Genomic DNA, 16224 nt, shown 5'->3' on the forward strand with positions numbered 1-16224 from the left:
CAGCACACCTCATCTCCAAACATGACCTACGTGGACTTCTACCTCCACGAGCCCTCGGTGGCGGCTGTCTTCATCACCTCGTACCTGCTCATCTTCCTCACGTGCATGGTGGGCAACGGCACGGTGTGCTTCATCATAGTGAGGAGTAAGAACATGAGGACCGTCACCAACCTCTTCATCCTAAACCTGGCCATCAGCGATCTGCTGGTCGGTATCTTCTGCATGCCCACCACGCTCGTGGACAACATCATCACTGGTTAGTCGTTTTATACAGTATTACATTTCTTCTTCTTCACTTGTAGACAACATAATCACTGGTTAGTTAGTTTAGTAAAATATTATTTTTCTTTCTCTTCACTTGTAGACTCGTTGTCGTCTTCTTCTTCTTCTTCTTCTTCTTCTTCTTCTTCTTCTTCTTCTTCTTCTTCTTCTTCTTCTTCTTCTTCTTCTTCTTCTTAAACAGCAACAACTACTACTACTATTACTACTAATACTACAACAAAAACAGTACTGCTAAAAATAATTCATATTGTGATCATTTCATGTATTATTTATTACTATCACTTGTCAATGTGAACATTCCTTACCAACACTTGGCAGTCGCCTCACCTGTTTGTGTTCCTCCAATAGAACCTGAGAAGTTCAGGCTGCAAGTCCAGTTCCTTATCTGCTAGCTGTGGAAATTGTTATTTAATTGGTTTGTTTAATTCCTTTATTTATGTGCTCACGGCTGGCCTGGCTATCCGCTCTTCAATTTTCTTGGCCCTAACATTCTACTACCCTGCCTCTTTATCTGTGCATGCTGTAAAGCAATTTAGGTTGACCGCTGCTGTTTTTCAACATTTTATGCAATTAGAGGTGATTTGACTTCAAAATACACAGAAGTGCTGAAACATGTTAATTTTCTCTGCAGCTTACATTGAGGGGTCCAATTAACAGAGCAACTGATACAATCGATTAGAACAACTTTCCGAAGTTTGACATTACTGAGACAGATTTCATGTCGAGGTTACTTCATAATTGATCATTAATATTAATATCAGTATTAGCGCTTCTGTGATATACATTTACCTGATCTCCTGCCCAGAGGGGATTTGGCCAGGTATTGCAATGACTAAGTGCATTTATTTGCAGTTCAGTATTACGAATATGGGGCATATCCCGGTTATGATCATATTTGGGATAAGGTGTTTATATGAGCACAGAGTGTTATTTCCCAGTCTACATTCTTGGTCGATATAAAATTCTCTTCAAATGTGTGTAGCCTGGATACCAGCGACAGCGCTCTATGGGAAGCCCCTGTATTCGGGATAAGGTGTTTACATGCGTCAGTAGTATCCCAACTTCTGTCAGAATACTCCACCTAGCATATCCCGATTTCTCAGTATCCCGAATAAGGGTTTATTCAGGATACTGAAGTCGGGAAAAGGTGTTGATATGCTCAAACGCAAATTCGGGATCCTTAATATCTCGATCATATTCGGTATACTGAACTGCATGTAAACGCACTCACTGTCTCTTTTTTGGTCAATGCAGACATTCTTTACTAAAACTTGTCAATGTAGACATTCTTTACTAAAACTTGTCAATGTAGACATTCTTTACTAACACCTGTCAATGCAGACATTCTTCACCAACATTTTTGTGTCACCTGGCTGTTTATGTTCCTCCATTCAGACTGTCCGGTCCTTATCTTCTAACCCCATGACTGTGGAAATTGTTATTTAATTGGTTTGTTTAATTTCTTTATTTACGTGCACACTGCTGTCTGGACTGTCTATCTGCTCTTCAGTTTTCTGGGCCCTACGCTGAACCCTGCCTCTTTATCTTTGAATGCTGTAAAGCAATTTAGGTAGACCTCTGTTGTTTTTCAACATGTTATGCAAATGAAAGTTATTTGATTTGACTTGCCACAGAGGAGCTGGAACATATTCATTTTCTCTGCTAATTACATCCAAGGGTTCAAGTAAAAAGTCCAAAGGTTTATTTTTGAAATGGAAAAAAAAACTTACTTTAAGACCCATTTTCAACAGCATGTTCACATCAAGTATGCCATCAGAGGAGAATAATTTAATGCTGTTTGTTGTTCCAGCTGCATTGTGTTTCTCAGTCGAGAGACATCCGAATGCAAAGGTTGTAATCCAATTAACCTGAGGCAGCTTGTTTGAAGCTGTCGCTGTTCGTTGACAAATCAAGCATACACTTCACTACAATAGCGTGTTGTGCTGTCTGACATTTAAAGATTCTGTGTAGTGTAAAGGCTATTCAAGTTCTTGTCCTCCACATAACCCAACAAAACTGGACGTCTTGATATGGTTACTGCTTATTAGTGTTAGTGCATCCCTTGCGTGATCTAATGTCCACTGTCCGCTAACGTACACGCACATCCAAGTGAGAGTCCCATGACTAAACCTGCCAGTCTTGGTCATGAGCTTCAGGGTAGCTGAACAGATCTAAATACCACTGAATGTTTTGTGTACAGTAACTAGCCAACTTCCCTGTGCATCCCTAACTCTGTGTGACAAGATGGAAATGAGAGTATACAATTCTAATATAAATATCACTTGCAAATGTGCAAACACAAACTTGCAAACACAAACTCTCTTTTTTGTGAGAAGATACCCCAACCTCCTGCATGCATAAACAGACACTATGATGATGCGGACATGACTGACACTAAGCCCATACGACTTTATTGCTGACGACCAACGTTGACGGAACCATGTGAGCGAGAACTTGTTGTCACGATGTGGGTGTTATTAAATACAGCGCATTTGCAGTCGGCCACAAATATGAACGAGACGATGAGCTCGCACCAGTTTGCTCTACTAACACACCACATGTGAGGAGTGGGGGGACAGGCAGTGAGGAGGAGCTGAAGTGGGGACCTGCGCAAACTTGTGTAGAGGTGTGAGACAAGACCCATATACACACGTGAGTGAGTTGTTGACCAACCAGTTCATGGGCGCGTGACCTCGGAGGCAGTCCGCCGACGAGCGTTGAAGGGAATAAGCAACTGCAGAGGTTGCAAGATCTGACTGCAGCCGCATTCATCCCGCGATAGTTTTACACCATGTGACATGTCACCTCGTCAACGCAACGTCGACGAAATTTCGAAGTTTGACAGGAAATCTAACCGTCATGCAGCATTTTCCATCCAGGGTGCATTGCTGTCTAAATGCGCATACATGCGTTGACACATCTCGAATGCACCTATTGTATGATGATGTACAGATCAAGTGAAGTGAAGTGAAAGCCCAACTGGGAAACTCCAACTCCCGTTGTCATTGTGACACAGCACTCCACAGCACACGTGTTCACTGCACACTGCACACAACGAAATTGCATTTATGCCTCACCCGTGCAAATGGGACAGCCATTAAACTGTAGTGTCACTTCTCGTCCTAGGCTGGCCTTTCGGGAGTCTGGTGTGTAAGATGAGTGGGATGGTTCAAGGCATATCCGTGTCTGCGTCCGTCTTCACTCTTGTGGCCATAGCCGTGGATAGGTAAGTGCACTACGCTTTTAAGATAAACATAACACTTTGTATAAATCACCCAGTGTACGTATAAGCCATATAGAGAATTAATTAAAAATGAATCCCTTGGCCGGTCTGACTACTATTTGTACTCGCACAAGCTTTCAGTTGACAGACTGATCAGAGCTCACCTACTGTATCTGTAAACATATCACTTTGTATAAATCACCCAGTGTCCTTCAGTTGACAGGCTTTGATCAGAGCACACGTATCTGTAGTGCAAATCTGTGGAATCTGTAAGTGTGTCTCCAAGGATCTAAGTGTCCAGGCATTTTACTAATTAAAAGATCCTGCCAATCGGTTGATTTGTTAGCTCATTAGTATCTGCAAGTTCAGGAAACAATTAAATGAAAGATTGCAACAGGGTTTTTACTTTTGTAAANGGACACTGTGTGAGATTTTTTGTTGTTTATTTCCAGAATTCATGCTACCCACTCACTAATGTTACCTTTTTCATGAATACTTACCACCACCATAAAATTATAAGTATTCATTATGACTGAAAAAAATGCACTTTTCTTACATGAAAAGGGGGATCTTCTCCATGGTCCGCCATTTTGAATTTCCAGAAATAGCCATTTTTAGCTGCAAAAATGACTCTACTTGGACCATACTAGAAAATATGATTTTATTACTCTGTAAACTCTCATGTAAAGATCAGATTTGGCAGTAGGCAGCACAGTTTCAATGAGCAGCATAGTTGCAGTACCTTTTTTGACCATTTCCTGCACAGTGTCCCTTTAAGACTTCTTGAGATTAACACATCTTTCAATGCTCCTTAAAATGTGTTCCTGTCTTTGGGCACGTTCGTGATGAAGCAGGGTTAGAAAATTCTAACCACAATGCATCAAACTGGCAAAGTGTGCATGCGCGCTGCCTAGTAAAAGCAGCACTGCGTCATCACAATCATGCCCTTTGCCTGCCTTTGGGTGCATCCCAATATGTGACCTTGCCTCCTCCACTTGCGCTTGTCTCCTCGCCCCGCCTCCTGGCCCCTCCTACGTGGAGAAAACGATAAAGTTTCCCAGCTGTCAGCCTAGCCACAACAACTTTTGAGGGACTGTTTTTCATTCACCATAACAATTGCACACGAGAAAAAGACTCTACAATTGAGCTTTTGCAAGATATTGAAATATAATGCTGTTGTCAGTGATGTTATCATGACGAGAAGCGAGTGGAGGAGGCAAGTGGAGGAGGCAAGGTCCCATATTAAGATGCACTCTTTGTCTGCAGGTTTCGCTGCATCGTCTACCCCTTCAGACAGAAGCTAACGATCTCAACATCCACCTTGATCATCATGATCATCTGGGTGCTCGCTATCGCCATCATGTGTCCGTCCGGCGTCATGCTCCAGGTATGGAATTTGCAGTTGGAATATGCAATTTGACCCTACTGTATGTGGCTGCTCAATGCTTTACCACACAGTTCTGGCATACTGTATGATGGCCCACTCTTGCACCTTTTCATTACCAATCAGAGCTGCTAGTCTATATGTGTGTGTGGGTGTGCATGTATTGTGTCTGTGTGTGCGTGTGTGTGTGCAATCTGCCTAATGGCTGCTATATGTTTAGTATATCGTGCAATGTTTAATATATTTTGGTTATTTATGCATTTATGTATGCTGCTTGACTACTTAATTTTCTTCGGGGCTAATGAAAGCTACTCTACTACTCTACTGTACCGTACTCCAGGTCACAAGGGAGCACAGAGTCTCCATCCTGCTTAGCGACGGCTACACCAATAAGACCCGCCCCTTTTATTGGTGCCGCGAGAACTGGCCCAATCAGGAGATGCGTAAGGTCTACACCACGGTGCTCTTCGCCAACATCTACCTGGCGCCGCTGACGCTCATCGTCATCATGTATGCGCGTATTGGTGTTACGCTGTGTAAGACGCCCGTGCCAGCCTCCAGTGGCCACTCCACTGGGTCGGGATCTGGATCCGGCGGTAGCGTGTCCAGGAACGACAGCAACACACAGTAAGAAAACTACCAGTGTTATGCAATATACAGAATTCTTAAAGTGTTGAAATTAACTCCCCTCAGATAATATTTGTTATTTTACACTAGAAAAGATAGAGTGCTGTTGAGGATGACACCCAAACTCTTGACCTGAGGGGAAGGAGAAACAAATTGTCATTTAAAAGGGAAAAACTGTCTGCTTTGGATGCGGTGGATTTTGTGACAACAAGAACATCTTCTGTTTTGTCGCTGTTAAGGTTAAGGAAGTTGAATTTACGGAATATATTGCTGAGGGGAAGAAGTAAGCAATGAAGCAAAGGGACCACAGGACTGAGCCTTGGGGCACACCTGAAGTGACATCAGAGGGTTGGAATCTGAAGGATTTGATTTGAATGAATGAGTGCGGACAGAGAGATAGGAATAGAACCATCAAGGGGGTTGTGGGAGAATCTGTGTGGGAGAATGATGTGAGAGATGGTGTCAAAAGCTGCACTGAGGTCAAGGAGGAGTGCAAATAAATCACTGGGAGCATTAACAGTGTTGTGGACTTCTATCATTTATTTCAGTCAAGGAGGATGATCTCAGTGATCTATTAGGCTACAATTAATCGGTTTAAATGAAAAGTGCCCAAAAAGTGCCACATTCTTATCGTGTGTGTAGCAGGCAGACGAGTGAACAAGAGTGAGGTGTGCTGCTGATTTACCTTAACGTTTACTCTGCAACATTAGCCATGATTAAATACAGTATATTAAATGTAAGTAATTAAAAATAAGCAGCCTAAACAAACTGTTTATATGGGCAGTTTCCTCATTTAATTGGTTTATATGAACATTCTAAACCACCTAATATAATCAGTATGTATAGTATTTCAGGAGATTATTTGACTATGTACATGTGAATATTTAATAACTTTTCTACATTTCATTATGTTAAATGTACACATAATTAAAGCTTTTGACACCCCATATCTTTTGCTCCTGTGTGGCAGCAGGCAGACGAGTGTGTCGAGGAAGAAGAAGCGCGTGGTGAAGATGCTGCTGGTGGTGGCTCTGCTCTTCGTGCTCTCCTGGCTGCCCCTGTGGACGCTGATGATGCTGAGCGACTACGCCAGCCTGACGGAGCGGCAGCACCGCCTCATCAACATCTACGTGTACCCGCTGGCCCACTGGCTGGCCTTCTGCAACTCCAGCGTCAACCCCATCGTCTACGGATTCTTCAACGAGAACTTCCGACGCGGGTTCAAGGCCGCGTTCAAGTTCCAGCTCTGCTCCGGAGCGGTGGTGGCAGCGGCGGTGGAGCGGAGGAACACCCACACAGTAATGAAAACATTATACTAGTGTTTTACCAGTTTTATGGTACCAGTTACTCCTCAAGTAAAGGATATGTGTTTGCATACCTGTATGTAAACTTTGTTCCAGAGAGTATTTGATTGCACAAAAAACAGAGAAATGTTTACACTGGCCAAAGGGTAAAATTATCAATCGTTTAATTCTACTTCACATTGGGCAATATTGTGTGAACATTAATTAACATAATGAAATGAAATGAAATGAAATGAATGCAAGAGCTGTAGAGTTGAGCTGTAAGTTTACTCTGATAAATTCCCGGCCTATTTTTTTTTACTGTCTACTTGAACCGTGTCCAGGGCAACGCCGTGCTCCCTGCTGCAGGCACCTCGCCACAGGTGGCTAAGACAGGGGCGCTGGTGTCGGGGTCCGTGTTGAGGAGGATCAGTGGAACTGGGAAGAGCCAGGGCCATAACAACAGCCACTCCTCTGGACGCAGTCAGGAGCAGCAGGATCTCATCATGGAGGACCTGGAGAAGGTACATGGAGGGTCATATTTGAGTGATGCTTTAATATAAGGCAGCCGTCTCCTAATGCCGCGATCACACCGCCGGCGTTGAAAGAGCTAAAACGCTGCTGACTCCTGCCTGGAAAGCACTGGTCAGGGGCGTTGAACGCGGCAAACTATTCAGCCTGAACCGTTCGGCAAGGAATCTCAACCAACCGAAGCTCGTGAAAAATGTGAACATTCCATTGACTGCCGCCTGCTGCCGCTGAGCTTATTACATATTTTTAGATGAAGTTCAACTTTTGACGCCCTCGGCTTTTGACGCTTTTGACGCCCTCGCCTCTAGAAACGCGTTTGCTGCTTTTCACGCTTCTGCCGCCTCCTCTCCCATACAAAGTCAATTACCTCCACATCTTTCCACGCGTTCAACGCCGGCGGTGTGTTCGCACGGTAATGGTCAAGGAGGTGGGCTTTAGATCAGGCTGTAGAGTGTTGCCGGCTCCAATCCCTACCTCACTCCATGGCTGCCCTTGAGAATAACAGCTAACCCCACCCTGCTCCAGGGACTGTAACCAATACCCTGTACTTAAAACAACCTTTGGATGAAAGTGTCAACTAAGTGTAATGTAATATATTTGGACGAAGAAAAGTGATAGAAATCAAAATTTAAAAACAGTAAAGGTGTGTGGAGGACATGCTGTGTACTACTCTGTTTCCCGTTACCATGGACAAATAGGGGAGAAAAAAACATGGAAGGACAATACATTGTGTTCCTGTAATTGACTGAATAATATTTCCAATGTTTTTATTGCATAATGTCTTTGTGTCTACTGTTGTTAGACACATAATTGCATGGTGTGTCACACTCTGTTGTCAGTTATATGAATTGCAAGCAAAAAAATATCAGATAACCATAAGCCACTGTACACGTATACTAAAAGTTTGAGTGTATCTATCTAGGCTAAGTGGATTTATTGAAAATCCCTGTCGGTAAAGGACATGGCGTAATGAGCACTGTAGGCCTATGCCATAGTATCTTTAAAAAAGACCAATTAGTGACATGTACGGAACGAAACATGGAGATCCAGATGTGCTTCTTAATTGACAGTGGTGACAGGAATGTCTAATCACCCCTATAATTACCTCACTTGAAACACACACACAGTACAGTATACCCTATAAAGTAACCGTCCTCTAACGCAGGCCAAGAACCTGAGCCTCATTTGGCTGTCTGAAGAGCTCTTGCAACATGTAGGAGGACCAGAGAGCAGATACACACATGATATCCTCACTAATAAACATTTATCATTATGGGCTTAATGAGGCCAGGGATGACATGATAAAAAAGAAATGATGGTGAAATGACCAATAAATGCAGCATGGATGTTATAAGGTCACAAACCATCTACACTATATACTGCTTTTCTTTACACTTTTATTACTTAAATAGAAGGGAGCTTTTGGACTGAAATACTTCATACACGCAAACAGGGCATTAGCAAGATGGTTGTTACAAAGTCCTGGTTCCGGTTGGTGATCCGGATCACCACCAGAATTTAATCACTTGTTCCTTGGGTCATTATCAACAAACCCACAAAGTTTCGTCCAAATCTGTTGATTCGTTTTTGAGTTATGCTGCTGACAAACAAACAAACAAACAAACAGACAGACAGACAGACAAACAGACAGACAAACCAACGCGACCGAAAACATTACCTCCTTGGCGGAGGTAATCATAATGTTCCATTATGATAATCATCCTTCCCCTGCAGAAAAACAACAAATAGAAAATGAAATGTTGAATCCCCTGAGTGAGAAATGATATGCACACTGACATTTGTATGTGCCTTCATGTGATCATTTAGTTGTTTCGAAAATACAACACTTTTATTTCAAGGTGATATATTACTGGAATGTGTTTGCCACAACTCTGTTATTGCATCCATCCCCCAGTATGAAAATGAACTGTACACTGGAATGATTTACAAGTTTGTTTTTTGTGTGTCTTTTCACAGGTGATGTACGACCTTTGAGGTGTCACTAAGAACAACAAACACCATACAATTACAAACTCACTCTTTAAAAACCTTGCCACATCCTGTCAATTGTGTGATATCAAAATGTTCATTTTAAATGATGGATACCAGTAGTTTTCCTCATTCATTAAAGAACTAACTTTAATTTTGCTGGCTGTCAAAAAAGCGTGCCAGTCTCACACAATACCGATCCTCAAGTGTCTACCTCTTGAGACTGATAAAAACCTGTACGCCATGTCTCTTAAACAGACCTTTTCTGTCAGATATGAAGACAGTACCATATGCATTCCTCTGAAAGACATATGAGGAGTCAAGTTTGTACTTGTGCACTGTAACGTATGTACATCGGTCAACGTGAAGCTCTAAAAGCCCAGGATGAAGGTTGCAAAGTTCACCAGTATAATTGGAAGTATTCTGAATGTACTGTATCTAATGACCCATCTTATTAATGCCAGTCACACCACACAGAAACTCTGCTGACATTTTGGAGCACAGCGCCGTCACAGGATAAATGTAAATGAAAAAAGAAAAATTAAAAGCTGGTGAAACTTATAATTGTATTCCCAAGCATGGTTCATAGTATCAACGTTGAACTGGTAGACTCAGGCAATGGAGACAGGGTTGCCAACAACGAGACGTGTTTACTGGTGTGACATCTCACAAGCGGACAGTAAGTAAACTTCTCTTGTTCACTGGACAGCGCCATAGCTACTGGTTGGTTGCGGTCATTTCAGGACTCCATGTCAGGCTTCAGATAGTATAGAGGACAGACCTATCCTCATGACGGCATCATTCCTTTTGACCAAAAATGTCTCAAATTGCATTTTTCTCTGGGCTTTTGCTGTGACACTCTGATGAAGCCACGAGTCAAAGGACAGCACGAAAAGGAAGACGACGTGTCAACCCTCTTCTTCTCCTCCCTGAAAATAATGACTCATGTAACCAGCCCAAGGGGCAGAGGTGGACACTGACCTGTCTACATCTATATCAGTCATTCTTGTGCTGACATTTTCAGCTGGCCTTGGCTTCGCGCTGTATGTTTCACTGTGTTTTTGAGAGGGACTGATTATGACTCCATGGACCTCTGGGCCAGACGACAAGAAAGGGCAACCCTTCACAGAGTCATAAGGTTCCAGAAGTTTTGGGAGGTTCGCAAAGATATTAGAGGGCCTTTGTTGTTAGGGGTTCAGGGAAAATTTGAAAATACAGTTGTTGAAAGTGCACTTTTGCACGCAATCTGAGGACATACTGTATAATATAGAGTATATTAATTACTTAAGTGTTTTTGTAGCACAGAGGTTTGGGCCTCAAGGTCTTCTTGGCGCTTGGGACGCGGGCCTGGGTCCAGTAAGCCTGTGCAGTAATCTTTCCTTGGGAGACATACATTGGACATCTCCAGCGTCACCTGAAGTGGATCCTTGTCCTACACTGACAGTGTTTTCTTCTCATTCCTACAGTAATTCTTGTAAATCTTGTAAAAGCCTTGGAGTGAATACTGAATACTTGCTGCTGCTGCTGCTGTTTTGAGGTGCCTGTGCAATATGAATGTGGACTTTTCGACTGGAGATCTTCTTTCTTTCTTTCTTTCTTTCTTGATAATTGTAGATCAATTGTGGATCATTTTCCGTTCAGAACATTTGCATCACTTTATGTGCACTATTAGTAATCCAGCTGAGCAAGGTACATATCACCACCCATTTCCACAAATATAAGACATTATGACAAGTGTATATTACAGCTCATCCACTTTTTCTTAGTGTCTCTGTCTCTCAAAATGACACAATTACAGATTTCGATTGAGTTGAAAGAAACCCCAAAGGGGCACTAATGCCTACGCCTGCCATACTGTACCCTGTATAGTACACAGTAAAAAATGAAGTGTTAAATCAACATTTAAGAGCGTCGATTCAACATCTTCTGGATTGTATTTGGTCTCCAGCACTCTATAACTGTTGAAGTAACACTAGGCCTACATTTATTACTGTGTAGTAGGCCTATCCTTATAAAACCACTGTAGCTCGGGGCTGAAGTCATGCCCTTACAATTGCATTGTTTTGAGTGATTTATTGTGTACGCAGACAGTAAGTGAGCCTTAATTCGCTCAAATGACAATTTATTAAATAAAGACAAGAAGAAATGGGCAAGTGTCTTTGCTTAAAATAAAATGATGAAAAATGTGTTTTCCTCCATGACATTGGGAATCGGGGGAAAAATCTGAGGCATGGTGTTTGGTTTCTAATGTTCAAAAACCTATATTGAAACTTGTGAACACAGTAAATTCAATGTGCAGCATATGTGGTATCGTTTTATGTTCTCTTATCTTGCCCTTTTCTGTTGGTTTAACTCTTGTCAAGGAAAGCCAACATTACAAACTATTTTAAATGCTTTTAAAGGCACTTTCTCTCACTGTTCTGTTCACTCTACTCTGTATTCCTTGAGGCAATTGATTTTGTCTTGTAATGTTCAATAGTAATGCTTTTGTCCCGGAGCAGAGAAAAATCATTTAGATGGCATCATGGCAATTCTCACTCTATCTCTCTCTCTCTCTCCATCCATCCAGAACTCCATTTTTGTACTGGTCTGTGCTTAGAATTTTCCAGTGTAATTTTAATGTAAATGGAAGTTGGCGTTTGAATAATGCATTTGATGTTTCTGTCCTTTGAGATGGCAAGGTTATTTTGTCTACTGTATTTGCTATTCTGTGACCTGTTAGATATTACTCATACCATTTCATGTCAAAGGTGCACACTACCAATAATAACAGTCAGACTCTGTAGTGGTTAGATTCTTAATTTGTAAAGGCTTTCATATTTACAACTGTGACACGTGCCAGATTGATAGTGCTACACTGTACAAGGCTAATGTATTTATAAAAGCCACCGGTAACTGGTCACATACCTACTGTGTTAAAAAGATTATTTTGTTTATTGACATCATTATAATTGCATTTTATAATGTGATGCTTGATCATGTTGTACATACTATATTGTATTATAATGCTTGGAAATATTAAGAACAAATAAATTTAATTGACGTGCAGACCAAGTGACTACTAATTGCACAAAAATGTAAACATAAATGAATCGTTTCATAGCAGGATACATATCCCAACGGTTAGGTTAGTGAAGGCCCATTTCAGATATTGTAACTGCTAATCCAAGCCCATACTTTTATGAATTCATTATTCTAGCACTGGTAATAGATTACCTCCTAAAAAAAGATTTAAAGCTGTGTACGAATACGAAGATAGGATAGCCTATCATTGTGTACAGCAATATTGAGAAGTGTTCCTCTGTGTTTGTTATAAAGATTCCTGAATGATCCCTCAATTATAGAGAGACAGTGGGTCTAGGGCTGACTCACTACAAGTTGAATTGCTGTAAGTTGAACCGCTGAGAGGTTTTATACATGGTTTTTTTTGTGTATAACACAATGTTGTGAGGAGGAGCAAGACACTGGCAGCCAACCACGTGAGCTGATTTTTTGGCCGACAGCGGTTTCCAACAATCAGAGGTTGAGTTGTGCGCAGCCAGGGGAAAACAAAAATGTATAACCCATTCGTTAACACTGTTCTCAATTGTTTTTTTATTTGTTGAAAGATGCTAAAGGTAGCAGTTGTTCAGTGGGCTAAGGAAGCATCCCATAAACCTGGGGACCCTGATTTTATTCCAACCCGATCCTTCCTTCCCTCTCTCTCTCTCTCTCTCTCTCTCTCTCTCTCTCTCTCTCTCTCTCTCTCTCTCTCTCTCTCTCTCTCTCTCTCTCTCTCTCTCTCTCTCCAGGCAGACTAATTGGCATCATGTCTCTCTTGGGTGCCTGCATTTGGATGTACAGGACATGCTGTTAAGTGTTTAATGCTAATCTCTTCCCTCTAGAGGTTAAGAATATGTTCTTCCATTAGACAATTATTAAAAGTTGGGGGAAAACACTACAAGACATGTTTCAGAGCCAACAAGCATCCCACAGTCTGTAGAGCTCTGAGGAATATCTTTTCACTGCAGTCACCGTTTTTTAAAATGTAATTTTCATTTATTTTATACTTATTTTAATGGATAAGATAAGGTCTACTAGAGTAGAGTAGGCCTAGAGTAGATAACCAGAGGGGAATTAAGGTATTCTGACAGCTTAGGTACATACACAAATACAAACAGACACAAAGAAAGACCTAATACATACGTATTATTACACACATTTAGTCTCACTGCACTAAAAAATAAATTACATAAAATAGACATCTGTGTGGCACCAGATTTATTTCCCTTTTTGCCCATGTTTTGGTCCTGCTCTGGTTGCACCGGATTGTTAATTTAGAAGCGCGGAGTGCGTATCTCCTTTGTTTTACGTATTATTACACATTGCAGTAAACATATACTACAACACCCACTTAAAGGGACACTGTGCAGGAAATGGTCAAAAAAGGTACTGCAACTATGCCGCTCATTGAAACTGCCTATTGCCAAATTTGATCTTTACATGAAAGTTTACAAGGTAATAAACAAATATTGGTAACACTTTATAATACCCCTTTTTAAGCACAAGTTAAGCCTTAGTTAAGCCTTATTTTAACATTAGTTAACCCTTAGTGAATCACGAGTTAGTCATTACGTTAGTATTATTTCTCATTTCTTAATCATTAACTATTACTGTTCTGCCTCCCAGGCAGTTTTAAGTTTATTGGCATTTTAGCGCCCCCCTGTTTAGTAATGTGGTCAAATGTGGTATTGCAACAGGAAGTTGGAATTTAGGAAAAGGAAATACAGGAAGTAGTTTAAGCACATGTTCCTGTCAGTTCAAGCAGATGTCAGCAGATCATGAAGCTGTCTTCCCATCTGTCTCCATCCGTTTGTTTTGAGCCGTAGAAAGCATCGTCTGTGAGTAAAAATGTGTTCATAAGATTGATATCTTTTAGTTTTCATGTATATTGATGGAAATGTTTGTTGCTAGATTAATATCTAGATTTCGGTTTGGTAACACCGCTCAGCATAGGACATGCTTATCATATCATGTATCTAGGTTATTGTAGATACCTGTACTGTATTTTATACTTTAATTCATCTGATTTTGGTTTGATATTTATGCTTTAGTAATTGTATAAAGAATTCATTCTACTTTATTTCTGTACTATTTCAGTTTTACATAAGTCTACATAAATCTTGGAGCTTGAGACGCTACATCCTGACCAGTGGCGGAACAATTGCGGACAGGGCCCAGGGGCAAAACATCCTGACCGGGCCCCCTTGTTCCGCTGCCCAATGGTTAAGAATTCCTTCTTTAATGTGCGTGCGGGCGCTTGTATAAACCCCATTGACATCCATTCACTTGCCTGCAAACGCCAACTAGCTACAGTTACCCTGTTCGGCCACAAGGTGGCGAACGATTCCAAGTGAAACCCCCATTGATATCCATTCACTTGCAAACGCAGCTGTAGGCCTACAGAATCACCGGTGGGTGAACTCTCTCTACTCCTTCAAACGCAGAGTTCTCTGTCATAACGCAATGAATGACCACACCCCGCTGTTCCGCTATTTTTGTTGTTGTTGGGGGGGGGAGATTCGTCAACAACAAGACAGTAACACAGGTTTAATAATGATTAATCACATCTATCTAGTGACAATGAGAAAAGAAGACTTTTAATGCCATCCCTCCCCATTAGTCCGGGCTTGGGACCGGCACCTGTTTGAGCTGGCTTGCATCCACAAGTGGCTGGGTTAGGCTAAACTATATACATTATGCAAAGATTGCAATAGAACAGGGAACTATATACATGTTTTTTTTTTGTGTGTGTTTTTTTGTGTTTTTTTTTTTGAGGGGGGGGGGGTGTCTAGGCTATTGCTTTTCCTCAATGGAATAAGCTCCGAAATTCAAAATACAGGCAATACTGCACAAAAGCAGAATGGGGATCATTTCAGTGGCATTCGGCGCGCCTTGCGCTCCGCGAAGTCGTCTATTATTTGTTGAATGTTCAGCGCTCTCGCCCGCTCATTCTCAATTGATAAAATGGCCAATCCACAAAGTCTATCCTGACCCATTGTGCTCCTCAAGTAAGTTTTAATAAGTTTCAGTTTTGAAAACGAGCGCTCTGCGCTCGCCACTGAGACAGGGAGAGTGAGAAAAAGAAGGAACGCTGTGCACACATCACTAAAGGTGGATGACACTGCCGGGTGGTCCACAATCAGCAACTTGGTCAGGTTAAGCACAGTTGTTTGGCGTGCTATCTGCTCTTTGAAACAAGCCCTAAACGACACCAGTTGACCAGGGAAGCTGCAGTCAATATCCCGACTATAATGGTCACTTATACGTCGGGCCATTTCAAACAGCTCCTCGTCTTTGACGCGCTGAAGGGTAGTTGGGTGGATGGCCTCAAACAAGTGCGCAGTCCTGTTTAAACTGACAAATCGCTGAGACAGCTGCTGAGTGACCACATCAATACATGCATAGAACACATTCACGCGAAAATAATGTTCTGCATCGGACAGCCGACTGTCTTCACTCAGGTCGTCAAAGTGGCGCTTCACCTTTTTAACACGCGTGGATGTAAATTGTGTTTGACTGCCCCATTTCATTGCCAGTGCCAGTGTGGAAGCCTTTGCCTCATCAAACTTTTCTCTGTACTCTTGCAAAGTCCGTATGGCACTTTGCAAGAGTTCAGATGCTCGTAGGAGATCCGTGGTCTTCTCCTGCAGCATCGTTGAGATGGCATTTGTGCACTCCAAAATTTTGGTTTGAAGGCTGATTAAAAAAATGAATTGAAATTTGGTGATCGCCTTTTTAATTGAAGCAGCCTCATCTCGCTCGCTCGTTTTTTCGGTTGTAAGGCAGAGCTTGTCGAGCGCTTTGATTATGTCCGCGTATCGGTATTTCAACGCAGCAAGCGCATCATGACGAGAGGACCAGCG

At 41.8% G+C, this 16224-nt stretch overlaps 1 protein-coding gene and 1 long non-coding RNA gene across 2 annotated transcripts in view; one reads left to right on the top strand and one right to left on the bottom strand.

The window, feature by feature from the left end:
* Positions 1–9395, top strand: LOC134458337 (neuropeptide FF receptor 2-like). The gene is made up of 7 exons (XM_063210592.1): positions 1–256; positions 3409–3508; positions 4772–4892; positions 5230–5516; positions 6487–6814; positions 7144–7323; positions 9308–9395. The coding sequence occupies exons 1-7, from the start codon at positions 22–24 to the stop codon at positions 9323–9325; spliced, it is 1269 nt and encodes a 422-aa protein (XP_063066662.1). The 5' UTR covers positions 1–21; the 3' UTR covers positions 9326–9395.
* Positions 7216–16224, bottom strand: part of LOC134458338 (uncharacterized) — a 22336-nt gene continuing 13327 nt past the window's right edge. The window contains exons 2-3 of the long non-coding RNA XR_010036561.1: positions 9009–9058; positions 7216–7314 (exon numbers count right to left, since the gene is read on the bottom strand). This is a non-coding gene — a long non-coding RNA (uncharacterized LOC134458338). The remainder of the gene's footprint in view (positions 7315–9008; positions 9059–16224) is intronic.

The sequence above is a fragment of the Engraulis encrasicolus genome, chromosome 11, assembly GCF_034702125.1.
Source record: "Engraulis encrasicolus isolate BLACKSEA-1 chromosome 11, IST_EnEncr_1.0, whole genome shotgun sequence".
Taxonomy (NCBI): Eukaryota; Metazoa; Chordata; class Actinopteri; order Clupeiformes; family Engraulidae; genus Engraulis; species Engraulis encrasicolus.